This window comes from Marmota marmota, unplaced genomic scaffold (assembly GCF_001458135.2).
Source record: "Marmota marmota marmota unplaced genomic scaffold, marMar, whole genome shotgun sequence".
Lineage (NCBI taxonomy): Eukaryota > Metazoa > Chordata > Mammalia > Rodentia > Sciuridae > Marmota > Marmota marmota.
The window spans coordinates 6,118,521-6,131,331 of record NW_026000130.1 but is presented as its reverse complement, the minus strand read 5'-3'; the positions used below and the strand labels follow the sequence as shown (position 1 = coordinate 6,131,331).

The window sequence follows — 12,811 nt, the reverse complement described above, 5'->3', positions numbered from 1 at the left end:
CTCAAGGCCAGATGAGAAAAGAGAAAGAGGAAAGTGCTGGGGTCATAATATCCCTTCAAGGGTCTGTCCATCCCCAGTGATAGGAAGATCTCCCACTAGGCCCCATTTTTAAAGATTCTTTCCAAGAGCACCATGGGCTAGGGATCAACCACTTTTCAGGAGCACCATGGGCTGGGGATCAACTCCTTAACATATGGGCCTTTGGGGGACAACTGTGTAAATCACAGCAGTGAGTTTATCTCTGTGTTAATTATTACAGCCTTTTAATACTTTTTTGGAGGGTACTGAGGATTAAACTCAGGGCACTCAACCACTAAGTCACATCCCTAGTCCTATTTTGTATTTTATTTTGAGACAGGGTCTCACTGAGTTGCTTAGTGCCTCGCCATTGCTGAGGCTGGCTTTGAATTTATGATCCTCCTGTCTCAGCATCCAGAGCTGCTGGGATTAGAGGTGTGAGCCACCTTGCCCAGCTGTAAACTCTTTGACATTTGGTAGGACAAGTCCATCATCTTTGATAGCAATATCTTTGCTATTCTTATACTCTCCAACATATATTTAAGAATCATTTGTCAAGTTCCTCAAAAAACTCTATTTGGATTTTGTTTGGAATTACATTCCATGCACAGACCAGTTGGTAGAACTGACATTTGAGTCAGCTGAGTCTTCTGACAGTTGAGTCTTCCAATCATTAACATATTTGTTCTCTAAAAACCTAAATTGGTTTTATTTTTTAATAAACTTTAAAATGTTTTCTTAGAAAAGCCTTAAAGGATAAACTATTCAGTAAGCCACCAATTATTGGTGTTTGTTAACCCAAGGAAGTATATGTCTTGTAGGCATCTTGCGATTAGGGAAGTCAGTACAAGGATCAAAAGACTAAGAAGTTTAAGTTGTCCTCTAAGATGTTTTTAGTACACTTGCAATATTTGTGAGAAAAAAATATTTAGAGAATAGAGTAACTAATAGTGGACACTTACCCCAGCCTTAAGGTAAATAGGAATAAATATCCAACCAAGAACAAAGACCATAAGTATAGTCTGAAATCAAGAAGATGTACAATTAAATCAGGGACCCATCTAGGTCAAGCTCTTAAATGAGATGCAAGCTCAGTTACTATTAATTTTGAGCCTGATAGATATATCATTACTTGGGACTTATAAATAAAGGTCCAAGAATACACCTTTCAGAAAAAAATAACTTAATTTTCAGGCACATGATCTTTGGCTATGTGGCAGAGTGCTTGCCTAGCATGTGCAAGGCCCTGGGTTCGGTCCTCAGCCCTGGGGGGAAAAAAAAAGCCAAAAAAAAAAAAAGATTCTTTTAAAAAAATTTACTTTTGGTACTGGGAATTGACCCTGGGACACTTTACCAATGAGGTATTTCCCCAGCCTTTTTAATTTTTTTAAAAATTTGAGACAGGGTCTCACTAGTTGCTGAAGGTCTTTATATGTTGCTGAGACTGGCCTGAACTTGTGAACCTCCTGCCTTAGCCTCCCAAGTAGCTGGGATTATAGGGGTAGATCACATGCCAGGTGTCTATAGAAGGCTGTTAATTTGGGGAAGTAAACTGAGTTCATTTCCAAGAATGAGGGTGGCTTATATTTTAATAAATTTAAAATATTGTTAAAAATAAGAAAATACTAAGGGAAAAGTGAGAGAAACTATGTAAAAATGTCACACAATTGAAATTAAGTAACATATTTGGTTCTGGATTTATTTACAAAGAAGGGATAATGTGAGCTGAGTATATGAAGCAAAGTGATGTTTGAAAATTCTGAGAACTTAATAGTGATGAAGAACAGAGTTTATTAGGTTTTGACTCTGTAGAAATATTCTTTATTTTTTGTAGAATATAAGTACAAAGATGAGACAAAAAATGTGGAGCTTTCTGATTAATAAATGAATTAAAATTGGGTGAAATCAAGAAAAAGAACAATATTTCCTACAACAAATATATTCCGTTAAATAAATAAATAATCCAATATTTTATATTTTATGATTGGAACTAGTATTTCTGTGAGATAACTTAGAAGAGTTATAGTAACTACTGAATTCTCAAAGAGCTTGGTTTAACCCATTCTAAATATTATGCAAAGACATATGCATAGATATGTCTATATATATATACACACATATATGTACATATACATACACCCATATAGGTCTGTATATGTACATTATATATATGTAGATATATATATTTAAATGTTAATAAGATCTTTTCCCTACCTAATATCCTAACAGTTTTCTGTTCACTATGTTCCTATGGTTGTAGGGTTATAAACATTGTTTCTTAATTTACTAAGAATGAAAACCAACACAATCCTTTTGAAAAATCAAACATGTAGTTCCTTTCTCACAACTTCTCAAGAAGTCTTTCATAGTTACCCAAGGTTGCAAGCAAATTTTTAAGTTTTTGAGTTTTATTGGACAACAATAAATGTGGAGATTAGTTTCTGCAAAATGTATTACTTACGTTCCATTCAAAGGCCCCTACAGCGATCCCCGAAGATGCTCCTATTCCAGACAGGCCGATAAAACGGCCACTGCCAATATATGTAACAAAAATAGAAGTACCTATCTGAAAATAAAAAGATAAGTACATATCAGAACTATGTAATTAGTTCTCACAAATACAAACTCCCAGTGAATTTCACATTTTTTTCAAAAGGGATTATTCCTTGTACAGAATTCCCATTTATGTTTTTTTTTATATCTCCCTTAACCATGAATTAAAAGCCAAGTAAAGAGGGAGAAAATGAGAAAAAGTAAAATAGCCATACTTATGTTGTCACGTTCTCCACTAATGTAATTAAAGCAGAAGTATTTAGAAGTATGGATTTGTTTGAAATAATTTAAAACTGAAAACAATATAACTTTTTGTGAGACTGGTTAAAATACTAAGGTACATGATTGTGAGGAAGTACAATGTAGCATACAGAAGGAATAAGGTAGTTCTATTAAGTGATAAAATAAGGTAAATAAGATAGATGTAGTAACACATGCCTAAATCCCAGCAGCTCAGGAAGCTGAGACAAGAAAATTGCAAGTTCAAAGCCAGCCTCAACAACTTAGTGAGGCCCTAAGCAACTCAGTGAGACCCTGTCTCAAAGTAAAAAAGGCTGCAGATGTGGCTCAGTAGTTGAGTGCCCTTGGGTTCAATCCCTGATACAAAAAAAGTAAATTATATATGTATATGGTTTGTATTACATTTATTATATAATAAGTAATTTATATTATAAATTATATATAAAACATAATTTCTACAATTGTATGTATTTTACATTTGTGCACATATATATTTATGTATGCATGGAAACAAAATGCTTCTGGAGCTAGAATTATGGTTACAGAGATGGAGTGGGGAGAATATTTCAAGTTCCATACTTGGACTGTAATTTTTGTTTTTTTACAGCCAACATCTGTTACTTTCAAAATGAAAAAGTCCTAGAGGCATATAAAAGCAACAAAATACCTCCAAAACCAGTCATAATTTCTGAATGGAGTGGAGGCACTCACTCCATTTAAAACCGTAATTTGACTATAATGTCATTGGCATCAGACACATTTAAAACCAAATTATCAAGAAAAGCTAAAACCAACAAAGGCTTTTAGGTAAATGAAACCAAGATGAAAAAAGCATTGGAAATATTAACATAAAGTAGCACACAAGACCAAAAAGGCTTAGAAGTGACCAATAAAAGGCAAGGAAATATAGAAGAGACATGTAACAAGTACTCAAGTAATGGTAATTTTACTCTTAAGTATGTTTACTACATTTACCATTATATGAAACATTATATAATGTGTAAATTGCCTAATAATAGAGGGCATAAATAGTGGAACGCCCATATAATGCAATAGTATGCAACTGCATATACATATAATCTCTCTATATAGATTTATTTTAATCAATCTTGAAAGTTGTTCTTAGTACATGAGTAAATGAAAAGATGGATTATAAAGTAATTATTCATTATTTCAATAATAATAATAGTAATAACAATTGTTATTTATTTATTTATTTATTTATTGGTATCAGGGATTGAACCCAGGGGTGCTTAACCACTGAGCAACATCCCCAAGTCCTTTTAAAAAATATTTTATTTAGAGACAAGGGTCTAGCTGAGTTTCTTAGGGCCCTGCTAAGTTGCTGAGGCTGGCCTTGAACTGTCAATTCTCCTGCCTCAGCCTCCTGAGTTGCTGGGATTACAGGTGTGCACTACCGTGCCTGGCTCAATAATTATTAGTAATGTCCACTGCCTACTAAGGACCAGGTATAATGTTGTAGGTGTTAAGCATACAATAGTGAGTAAAATAGAAAAAGTCCTATTCCTGCTTTCATGAAGCTAACACTCTTTTGGGAAAAAGAGAAACAATAAACAATATATCGTAGATTTATTTTATAGCATAGGAAACAGTAATAAGTACTATAGAGAAAAAGAAAGTTGGGAAAGTGGATAAGAATGTTGAATAATAGGGCTTTCAGGGTAAAATGTCCTGAGAAAGGAGCTAAGGAATACCAGAAGAGCTGACAGAGCAAGCTGTGGGGATATCTAAGGAGGGCATCCATGCAGAGGCATTAGCAGATGGAAAGGCACTGAAACAGGATACTGAGAACACTGGCTAGAATTGGGGAAAGTCATCCTAAGAGGGAAGAGAGGAAAGGAGGTGTAGATCATCTGTGGCCTGATGTAGGTGTTCATGGCAATTGGGCTTTCATTCTGGGTGATATGGGAGCCCATGGAAGGTTCTAGGAGAAAGGCATCATTGTCTGATTTAAGTTCTGTCAACAGACTCAACTTTAGCTGGTTCTTTTGAGACTATATATAGAGAAGCAGAGGTAGGGAGTCTAGAGAAGAAGCTGTTATAATCAATCAGGTGAGAGATGATGGCAGCTAGGAGCTGAAGGTAGAGTGGATGAAAACTGGTCAGACTTCAGATATATTTTTTAGATTGAGTCACAGGATTTCTTGATGTATAGGATGTTGGATGTGAGAAAAATAAGAGCTTATGATGACTCCAAGTTTGTGAACCCCAGCAGCTAGAGAGATGGAGTTGTTATTAATGAGATGAAGAAGATGGCAGGAGAGGCAGATTTGCAGAGGAAAATCCAGAGTTCCCTTTGTGGTATGTTCAGCATGAGATCCCTGCTGAGCCTTTCAAATAAAGGTGTCAGATAGGCATCTATACATCTCCAGTATTGAGTTGAAGGGAGAGATGTGGGCTAGGGATAAAAATAAATACATAGAGAAGCAAAGGTAGGGAGTCTAGAGAAGAGGCTGTTATAATTAGTCAGGTGAGACATGATGGCAGCTAGGAGCTGAAGGTAGAGTGGATGAGAACTGGTCAGACTTCAGATAAAAAAAGAGTTGGATTAACACCATATGGTAGGTATTTAAAGCCAAGAGACTAGATGAAATTGTCAAGTGAGGAGTGTAACTGGAGAGAAGAGGGCAAAGACTAAGGATCTGGAGACCCACAGAAGCTCTGAGGGGATCTAAAAATCTTCTCAAAAGGACTAAAAATATGAGGAGATAGGCAAGAACCTGCAAGAGAGTCTGAGCAGAATCTAATGAAGCTGAAGAAATAAGGAGGAAGAGAGCCTGAGAGCCAGGCCAGATGATAGAGGGTTTCAGATGCCACAGCTAAATGAGGTAAGATGAGAACTGAGAAGTTACCACAATAACAGGTGATGTGGAAGTAACTGGGGACTCTGACAAGAGCTATTGATATCCATTGATTTTTGCTGATTGAACAAAAACAAAAGAAGCAAGAAAAAATGGCAAAATTTTTCATGTATCCCAATTTCTTTTACTGAATTTTGTTTACTAACAATAATCCTAATAATGAAAAAGAAATTGATAAGTCAAAATATGTGCAAACATTAGGAGGTTAAAGTGTATCAATAAAACCATTACAAGTGTCACAGTTATACAAGGTAACATAGGCATTAGATTCCTGTTTTTCTGAGAACAAAAAACACCTCTATAAGACCACAGTGTGGTTCTTATCAAAGACTGGGGGCTTCATAGCCTAGGAGGAGATCATGTTGTTAGAATCTTCCATCAAAGAATAAACTAAGTAGGAGGCCCAGTGCAAACAGCTCTTTGCTACATCAATCTCTTCCTAAACTGGGTTTATAAAAAACAAAATTAAAGCATAATGCAGAGAGTTGAAAAGAGCTGTCCCCCAAATCTCCCAGATAACAGAAGCAAGGCCTCTTTGACATTGCTTGATCCATCAGTTAATAACTGTGCTTTCCTGTTTCCTTTGTATAAAGACACATGGAGGTTATCCTGAAAACTCAAATTCTTGCCAGAAGACTGGTTGAGAACAAAGAATAAATGACTAAATAAGGGCCTGGTTGTTGCACAATTTTCTAAATGTACCTTAAATTCCTATGTGGGAAATGTATGTCTATTTTTACATAAATTATGCTTGACATCCTCCTTCTACCTGGGTGACCCTAGCCATCCCAGTAGAGATACAGGGCTAAGGAAGGGCAACTGCCTCCACTACTGTGGGGGTTTTTGAGTCATTCCTCTTGGACCAATCACTTTTTATAATCAATAAATTAACATACATACAGCAAAAATGTTTCTACCTTCAATCCTACTTCCCTTCATCTAGATGGGAGTAGCACCTACGCTACTCTGCACCTCCCACGCTTAGGTGTATGCTGTTTCCTCTGCATGGAATGCCCTCACACTTTGTTACCTAGAAAACACTCTATCTCCAAATGCTGTTCACACAATCCTACTTTCTTGATCACCCATCAAGCCACATCTATTCCATGTTCTTCCTAACTTCTTGTTCTACACTGTAATATATTTTAATTAGTTAAATATGTATCCTACTCTCATTCTTGAGTCTGCTCTTCTATATGGCAGAGTGGTCTATTTTCTACCTATGTCCTGGAACCTAGAACAATGCCATGTATGCACTGGGTACCTAATAAATGGTTACTGAACTAAAATGAATGGGAACATTCAGGTTAAGAAAATTTAGAGTTAAGGAAACACTAATTAAATGACATGCCTGATTTAGCAATTTCAAAGTATTTTGGGTATAAGACATCTACATTAAAGTAATAAGCAAGTTAACAAACAGCTCCCTAAATGGATTGCCACATGCAAGGTTTACTCACCGACCACCATGACAGATTTCTGCCAGCCAGGAAGAAGTCTTTTATTGTTGCACGACTACTTGACATTACAGCCTAAAACAAAAATAAAACACCACAGTGGATATAAGAAACCAAACTACTCCCAAAACAAAGGTCTCTCAAACATATGACCTTTACTCTTCCCCAAATTCATTCTTCCCTTCTTTCTTTTTAGAAATAGAATCTGCTATAACCTGTAGTAGAGGAGGGTCATGGCTGCCTAGCTGGAGACTACTGTCTCTTCCAACTATGAGACTGTAAGGCCATGGTCATTTTTCTACACTCTTGTGAAAAAAAGATTGCTTTATCCAACCCCTCCCCAAATAGCTAGTGCAACAGCTTCTGGTGGAGTCTGGAAGACTACTGGGTATTCAAGAATAGCAAATTTCCTGAACATATGCCTAGCTTCTTCCAGGAGGGGAGTCATACTGTCATTACTTTGGTGTTCTTCCAATTTATCAAGTCCTTTCTACTACTCTGATTCTCACATCTGGTATGGTCAAAAGACAATATAGAGGATTTTCCAGGTTTTCCCTAACTAGCATGAGCTAAGGATGATAGCTGGTTGACAGAAATAGTTTTTCCATAGAAAGAGTGAACTTGCTGCCACCATTCAAGGTATCTGCATTTTAACAGGCATACTATTCATGTCATAAAGCCTTAAACCCAAAAAGTAACTCTCTAAATTCACATACATTAAATCAGTCTTACTTCATCCATTCAATAAATATTTATAAAGGTCCTAGTATGGCGTAGGTAACTCTTCTTGAGAAAGGTGTCAGCTGTAGGTAGGTAGAGGTAGTACATGAGACTTGGAATTTACAAAACATTCTAAGAGGAATGAAATCATTCTTTCTATTAAAAAAGAACAAACAGAAAGTAGAGATTCTGGCAAGAAAGTGACTTAAGCATATATCCATGATTCTTTCTTCCTCCCTACTCTCCTTCTGGAATAATACCACAAATCACAACAGCTAGGTTGTGGGCAAGATGCATCCAACACTTCCTAAAAGATCTCTGGACTGAAATTAATAGAAACAAAAGCCTAAAACATGTAATTAATAGAAATTAATAGAAACAAAAGACCAAAACATGTATACCATAAAGCCACATACTGCACAAGTTGTACATTTCACATCCTGTACAAGCCAAGGCACCAGCAACAAAAACTCACTTCCCAGTTTAATAGGGGGCTTCAGCAGATTTGTACTTTAAAGTACTTGTAAGGAGTCCATTCATGAAAACGTTTATTTCAATTCAGTGGTAAAAGGGTGGTTTATTTAATAACTGGAATAAAATAAATCTAGACTCCTCCCACTGCATCATTAAAAAAGGCAAATTCCAGATGATCCAGAGATTTTTATATTTTATAAAAAACCCTACAAATTATTAGAAAAGTTAGAATAATATTTGTACAGTTTTGGAGTACAGGAATAAATTTTTTTTCCAATTTTTGGTACTGGGGATTGAACCCAGGGGTGCTTAAGCACTGAGCCACATTCCCATCCCTTTTTATCTTTTTATTTTAAGACAGGGTCTCACTGAGTTGCCTAGGGCCTTGCTAAATTGCTGAGGCTGGCTTTGAACTTGTGATCCTCCTGCCTCTGCCTCCTAAGCTGCTGGGATTATAGGTGTGTGCCACTGCACCTGGCAGAAATATGATTCTAAGCCAGGCAAAAAAATATGGAAGATATAAAAGGAGAGAGAGAGTTGATTTCTTTAAAGAAAACAAAAACTCAAATGACAAAAAGATAACCATTAACAGGTCTGGACCAGTGGTTCTCAAGTAGGGAGAATGGCAACATTTGGAGACATGTTTGATCGTCACAATCAGGTAACGGTCTTGGATTCTTCAAAATATGGTAATGTAGGGACCCCCCACAATGGAATTATCCAGCCCCCAAAGTCAGTAGTGCTGGGGTTGAGAAACATTTGTCTAGACATGATAGTTTAGAAAAAATATCAGTAGTTCAAAGGAAGGATAAATTGATAAAAGCAAAGCCAAACAAGCTCATTCAAAAACACGCAATAAACTGGCTATTCTCAGAAGAGAAAAATCAGAGGACAATAAACTCATTAAAAAAATGCTGAGTCTCACTCGGAGCTTGAAAAGCATAAATTAATGCTTCGATGAGATACTACTGTTTATGCATCAGATTGGCAAAACAAACAAAAATTAAATAAGGCTAGTAAGGGCTTGAGGAAAGAGCATGGTCAAAAACCGCCTGTGAGAAATTAAAATCTCAACTACCTTTGGGGATTTCCATTTAGTAATATCTTTTAAATTTTAAAGTAAACATACTCTTCTGACTCAGTAATTCCATTTTGGGAGTCTGTGCTACATGAGTTAATAAGCAACAATACATTAAACAAACAGACTTGGCACAAATCTAAGGATCAATTAGTAGAGAAGAGCTGAATAGTACTCGTTTGTATTATTATTACACAGCTAATTAAAGCATAAGTTAGATCTATATCTATTGACTTGTAGCACTCTACAAAATACATGAAGTGAAAAACAGCAAGCTTCAGAGTAATTATTCTAACTTTTTCTAATAATTTCTAGGTTTTTTTAATAAAGTATAAAAATCTTTGGATCATCTGGAATTTGCCTTTTTTAATGATGCAGTGGGAGGAGTCTAGGTTTATTTTATTCCAGTTATTCAGAGAAATGGGTATGATATGATTCCATTTTTTTTGTGAAGACAAAAACTAAAACTGTATGTGTCTGCATATGTACATATAACTGAAAAAGGGGAGGAAGGATCCATGGTTCCTGGCTACCTCAGAGATGGGAATGGACTGGAGAAGAAGAGTAAGATTTTTTAAATATTTATATTTCACTTCTTACAATGAACATGTAAATATTTTGTAACTAACAACAGTATATGATTTCCAAAAAGAACCAGAGCAAAAATAATAATATAAAGAAGGAAAAGGATCAAAGTATTCTGGATATCTGCATATGTTTTATGGCTCCCAGAAGAAGAGCAGAAATAGCAGGTTTCCTCTGGAAGTGACCAGATGGCTTAGTAGTTCTCTGACCTCCTCCAGAGAGTAACCTCTATTTGTGCCAAGAGCAAGCTATGTAGGGGCTTCCTAAACAATAAGAGAACTGGGATAAGTATTCCCAAAGAGGTGCTTGCTACTCAGAGCCCCTGCCTAGGCCAACTAATAATTAAGGCCACTGGAAAAAAAGAAAATAATTTGTTTGAATGATCTGAATAAATACTTCAGGCTTGCCTTTTCCATTTGGAATAAAAGGCCTATGCAGTCATCCTTTGGTGTTCATGAGGGATTGGTTTCAGGAACTCCTGGTGGATACCAAAATCTGAGGATGTTCAAGTTCCTTACATAAAATGGTGAAACATTTGTATATAACCTATACATTACTCCTACATACTTTAAATCATCTCTAGAAAAATTACTTCTACCTAATACACTGTAAATGCTACATAGTTGTTATACTGTATTGTTGAAGAGATAATGAAAAAAATGTGTATACATTTACAGCACAGATTTTTTAAAAAAACATCAGTTAGGTGAATTTGTGGATTCAGAACCCTTGGATGTGAAAGGCCGACTGTATTTTTTCTTCTGGTACAAAGTTCTCCTAATAGGATGGAGTCTATGTTTTCATTAGTCCATCTGCCCAATAGAGAAATGACTCATTGTAAGCCTTTGAGAATGTCCAATGATTACATTTTCAAAGGCCAGCTTCACTGTAAAGTCCACCTGTGAACTGGTGGAGCACACCAAAGTATAGGTTATATGGGCATTAAAACTTTGGCTGGGAGGAGGCCATCTAGCATGAAACCTCTTGCACTTGTTAACAACTGATGACATCGTCACCTGCTTGCTGAAGCAGGCCAGTCAGAGACCTTTGATGGTTAATAACTTACTCAAGGGAAGATACCACGACACTACCCAAAGTTTTCATATACACTTGATATTCTAGTGGAACAAGGACTATGTCTGGTACTTGGTGGTATGGCTAAGGGACATCTTTTTGAGTGCTTACGTGCTAAGCTTTAGTGGACAGATGGCAGTAAAGGAGATATGACTCTACCCTACTGAGACAACCTTATACTAGAAGAAAAAATACAATCTCCTTACTCAAATTTAAAGGTAATATTCAGAACACTAAATTACACATGACTTTTGTGTCTTGCTTGCAATGCAGAGTGATTAAGCTTATGAGTCAGGTCAGACAACAGCTTTAAGTTTGAGTCTGAACTCCATTATTCCCTGGTTGTTACTTAACCTTTGGAACCTCAGTTCAAATAATAGTACAGTCCTCTTTCTATATCCATTGAGGATTACCAAAATCCACAGATGCTCAAGTCCCTTATACAAAATGGCATAGTATTTGCATATAGCCTATAAAATATCCTCTTATGTACTTTAAATCATCTCTAGATTATAATTCAGATATTATGATACCCAAAACAATGTAAATAATTGTTATAACCTATTGTTTAGGGGGATAACCAAAAAAAAAAAAAGTCTGTATGTGTGCAGTAGAGATCCACATTTTTCCAAATAGTTTTGATATTATTTGTTGAACCGGCAGATAAAAAGACTCCTGGATAGGGAAGGCAAGCTATGTTATTCATAGAATGGCTGTGAAGATTACCATCATCATGATCATCATGTTATCATAACAAGGAGCACTTATGAAATACACCTAAGGTTTTAGGTTCCAGGCAGTGGGTACAGGAGCATTTGACCTGTTTGATTATTTGGAGGGTGGCTGGGCATGTGAGCGGGTGATGATGAAGGATGGCTTTGCTGATAAGGAAGCGTGCTTACTCTTGGCAGGAAGGGCAAGCAGAGGGTAAGCAAAGGAAGAGTGGAGAGGTCTTTTCTCAGGGATGCACATAGGCAGGGGCCAAGATGCCCAGTGCTGAAACGCTAGGGAGGGGTTAAACCCACCAGGAGTCCCAGGCTCCGCCCTCCCCTGGAGTTAAGTCATACCCACAGGCCGAGGCCCAGAACCAACAGGAGGTAAAAAGTTATCGCCAGTGTGTCTATGGTGTTCTGGGAACCAAGACTCCAGTTCCAGTTCTGTCCTTTGGAGAGGTCCATAGTGGCGTTTCCGGGCCAGGTAAGGAGCACTGGCTTCCAAGAGGGGGCAACGGCTCGGGCTCCGGTTCTGGCTCTGGTTCGCAGGGCATCCTGGGAAGGGCCACAGGGCAGCCTGGGTATTCCCAGCAGGCCTCCCGCCCACTTCCAGCAGGGCTGCAGAAGACTTCCTGCTTCTGGGTGGGGTTAGGTCCAACTTGTTAGAAGGACAAGCACTTCTGGGCCATTAAGTTAGGCCCAATGCTGCCCCTTTTTCAGCTCTTCAGCCTCAGCCTCAGCTAAGGTCAGACATGGCAGGAATAGTGTGATGACAGAAGCAGGACGGGTCATGCCATCTTTCCAAGCCATATTAGATCCTGGGGCAATGGGAGAAACTGATAACACGACTCCTGTTGTTATTTACAGTTTTGGTTTTTTGTTCATAGTGAGGTTTTTTGAATAATTTTGAGTGATTAAAATATTGCATTAATTTTTATCTATCTTGATTACTGAGGTTTTGTTGTTGTTTTGTTCAGACTCTTAAATTTTGAGCCAAGTCAACAGCCTCACTCACGG

The 12,811-nt window shown here is 37.1% G+C and overlaps 1 protein-coding gene across 1 annotated transcript in view; it reads right to left on the bottom strand.

Moving 5' to 3' along the window:
- The window catches only part of LOC107154529 (sodium/glucose cotransporter 1-like), a 58,297-nt gene extending 45,974 nt beyond the window's left edge, over positions 1 to 12,323 (bottom strand). The window contains exons 1-3 of the mRNA XM_048785029.1: positions 12,149 to 12,323; positions 2,480 to 2,584; positions 981 to 1,040 (exon numbers count right to left, since the gene is read on the bottom strand). Coding sequence (XP_048640986.1) covers positions 981 to 1,040; positions 2,480 to 2,584; positions 12,149 to 12,259 — 276 coding nt within the window. The 5' untranslated portion in view covers positions 12,260 to 12,323. The remainder of the gene's footprint in view (positions 1 to 980; positions 1,041 to 2,479; positions 2,585 to 12,148) is intronic.
- Positions 12,324 to 12,811: the final 488 nt, after the last annotated feature.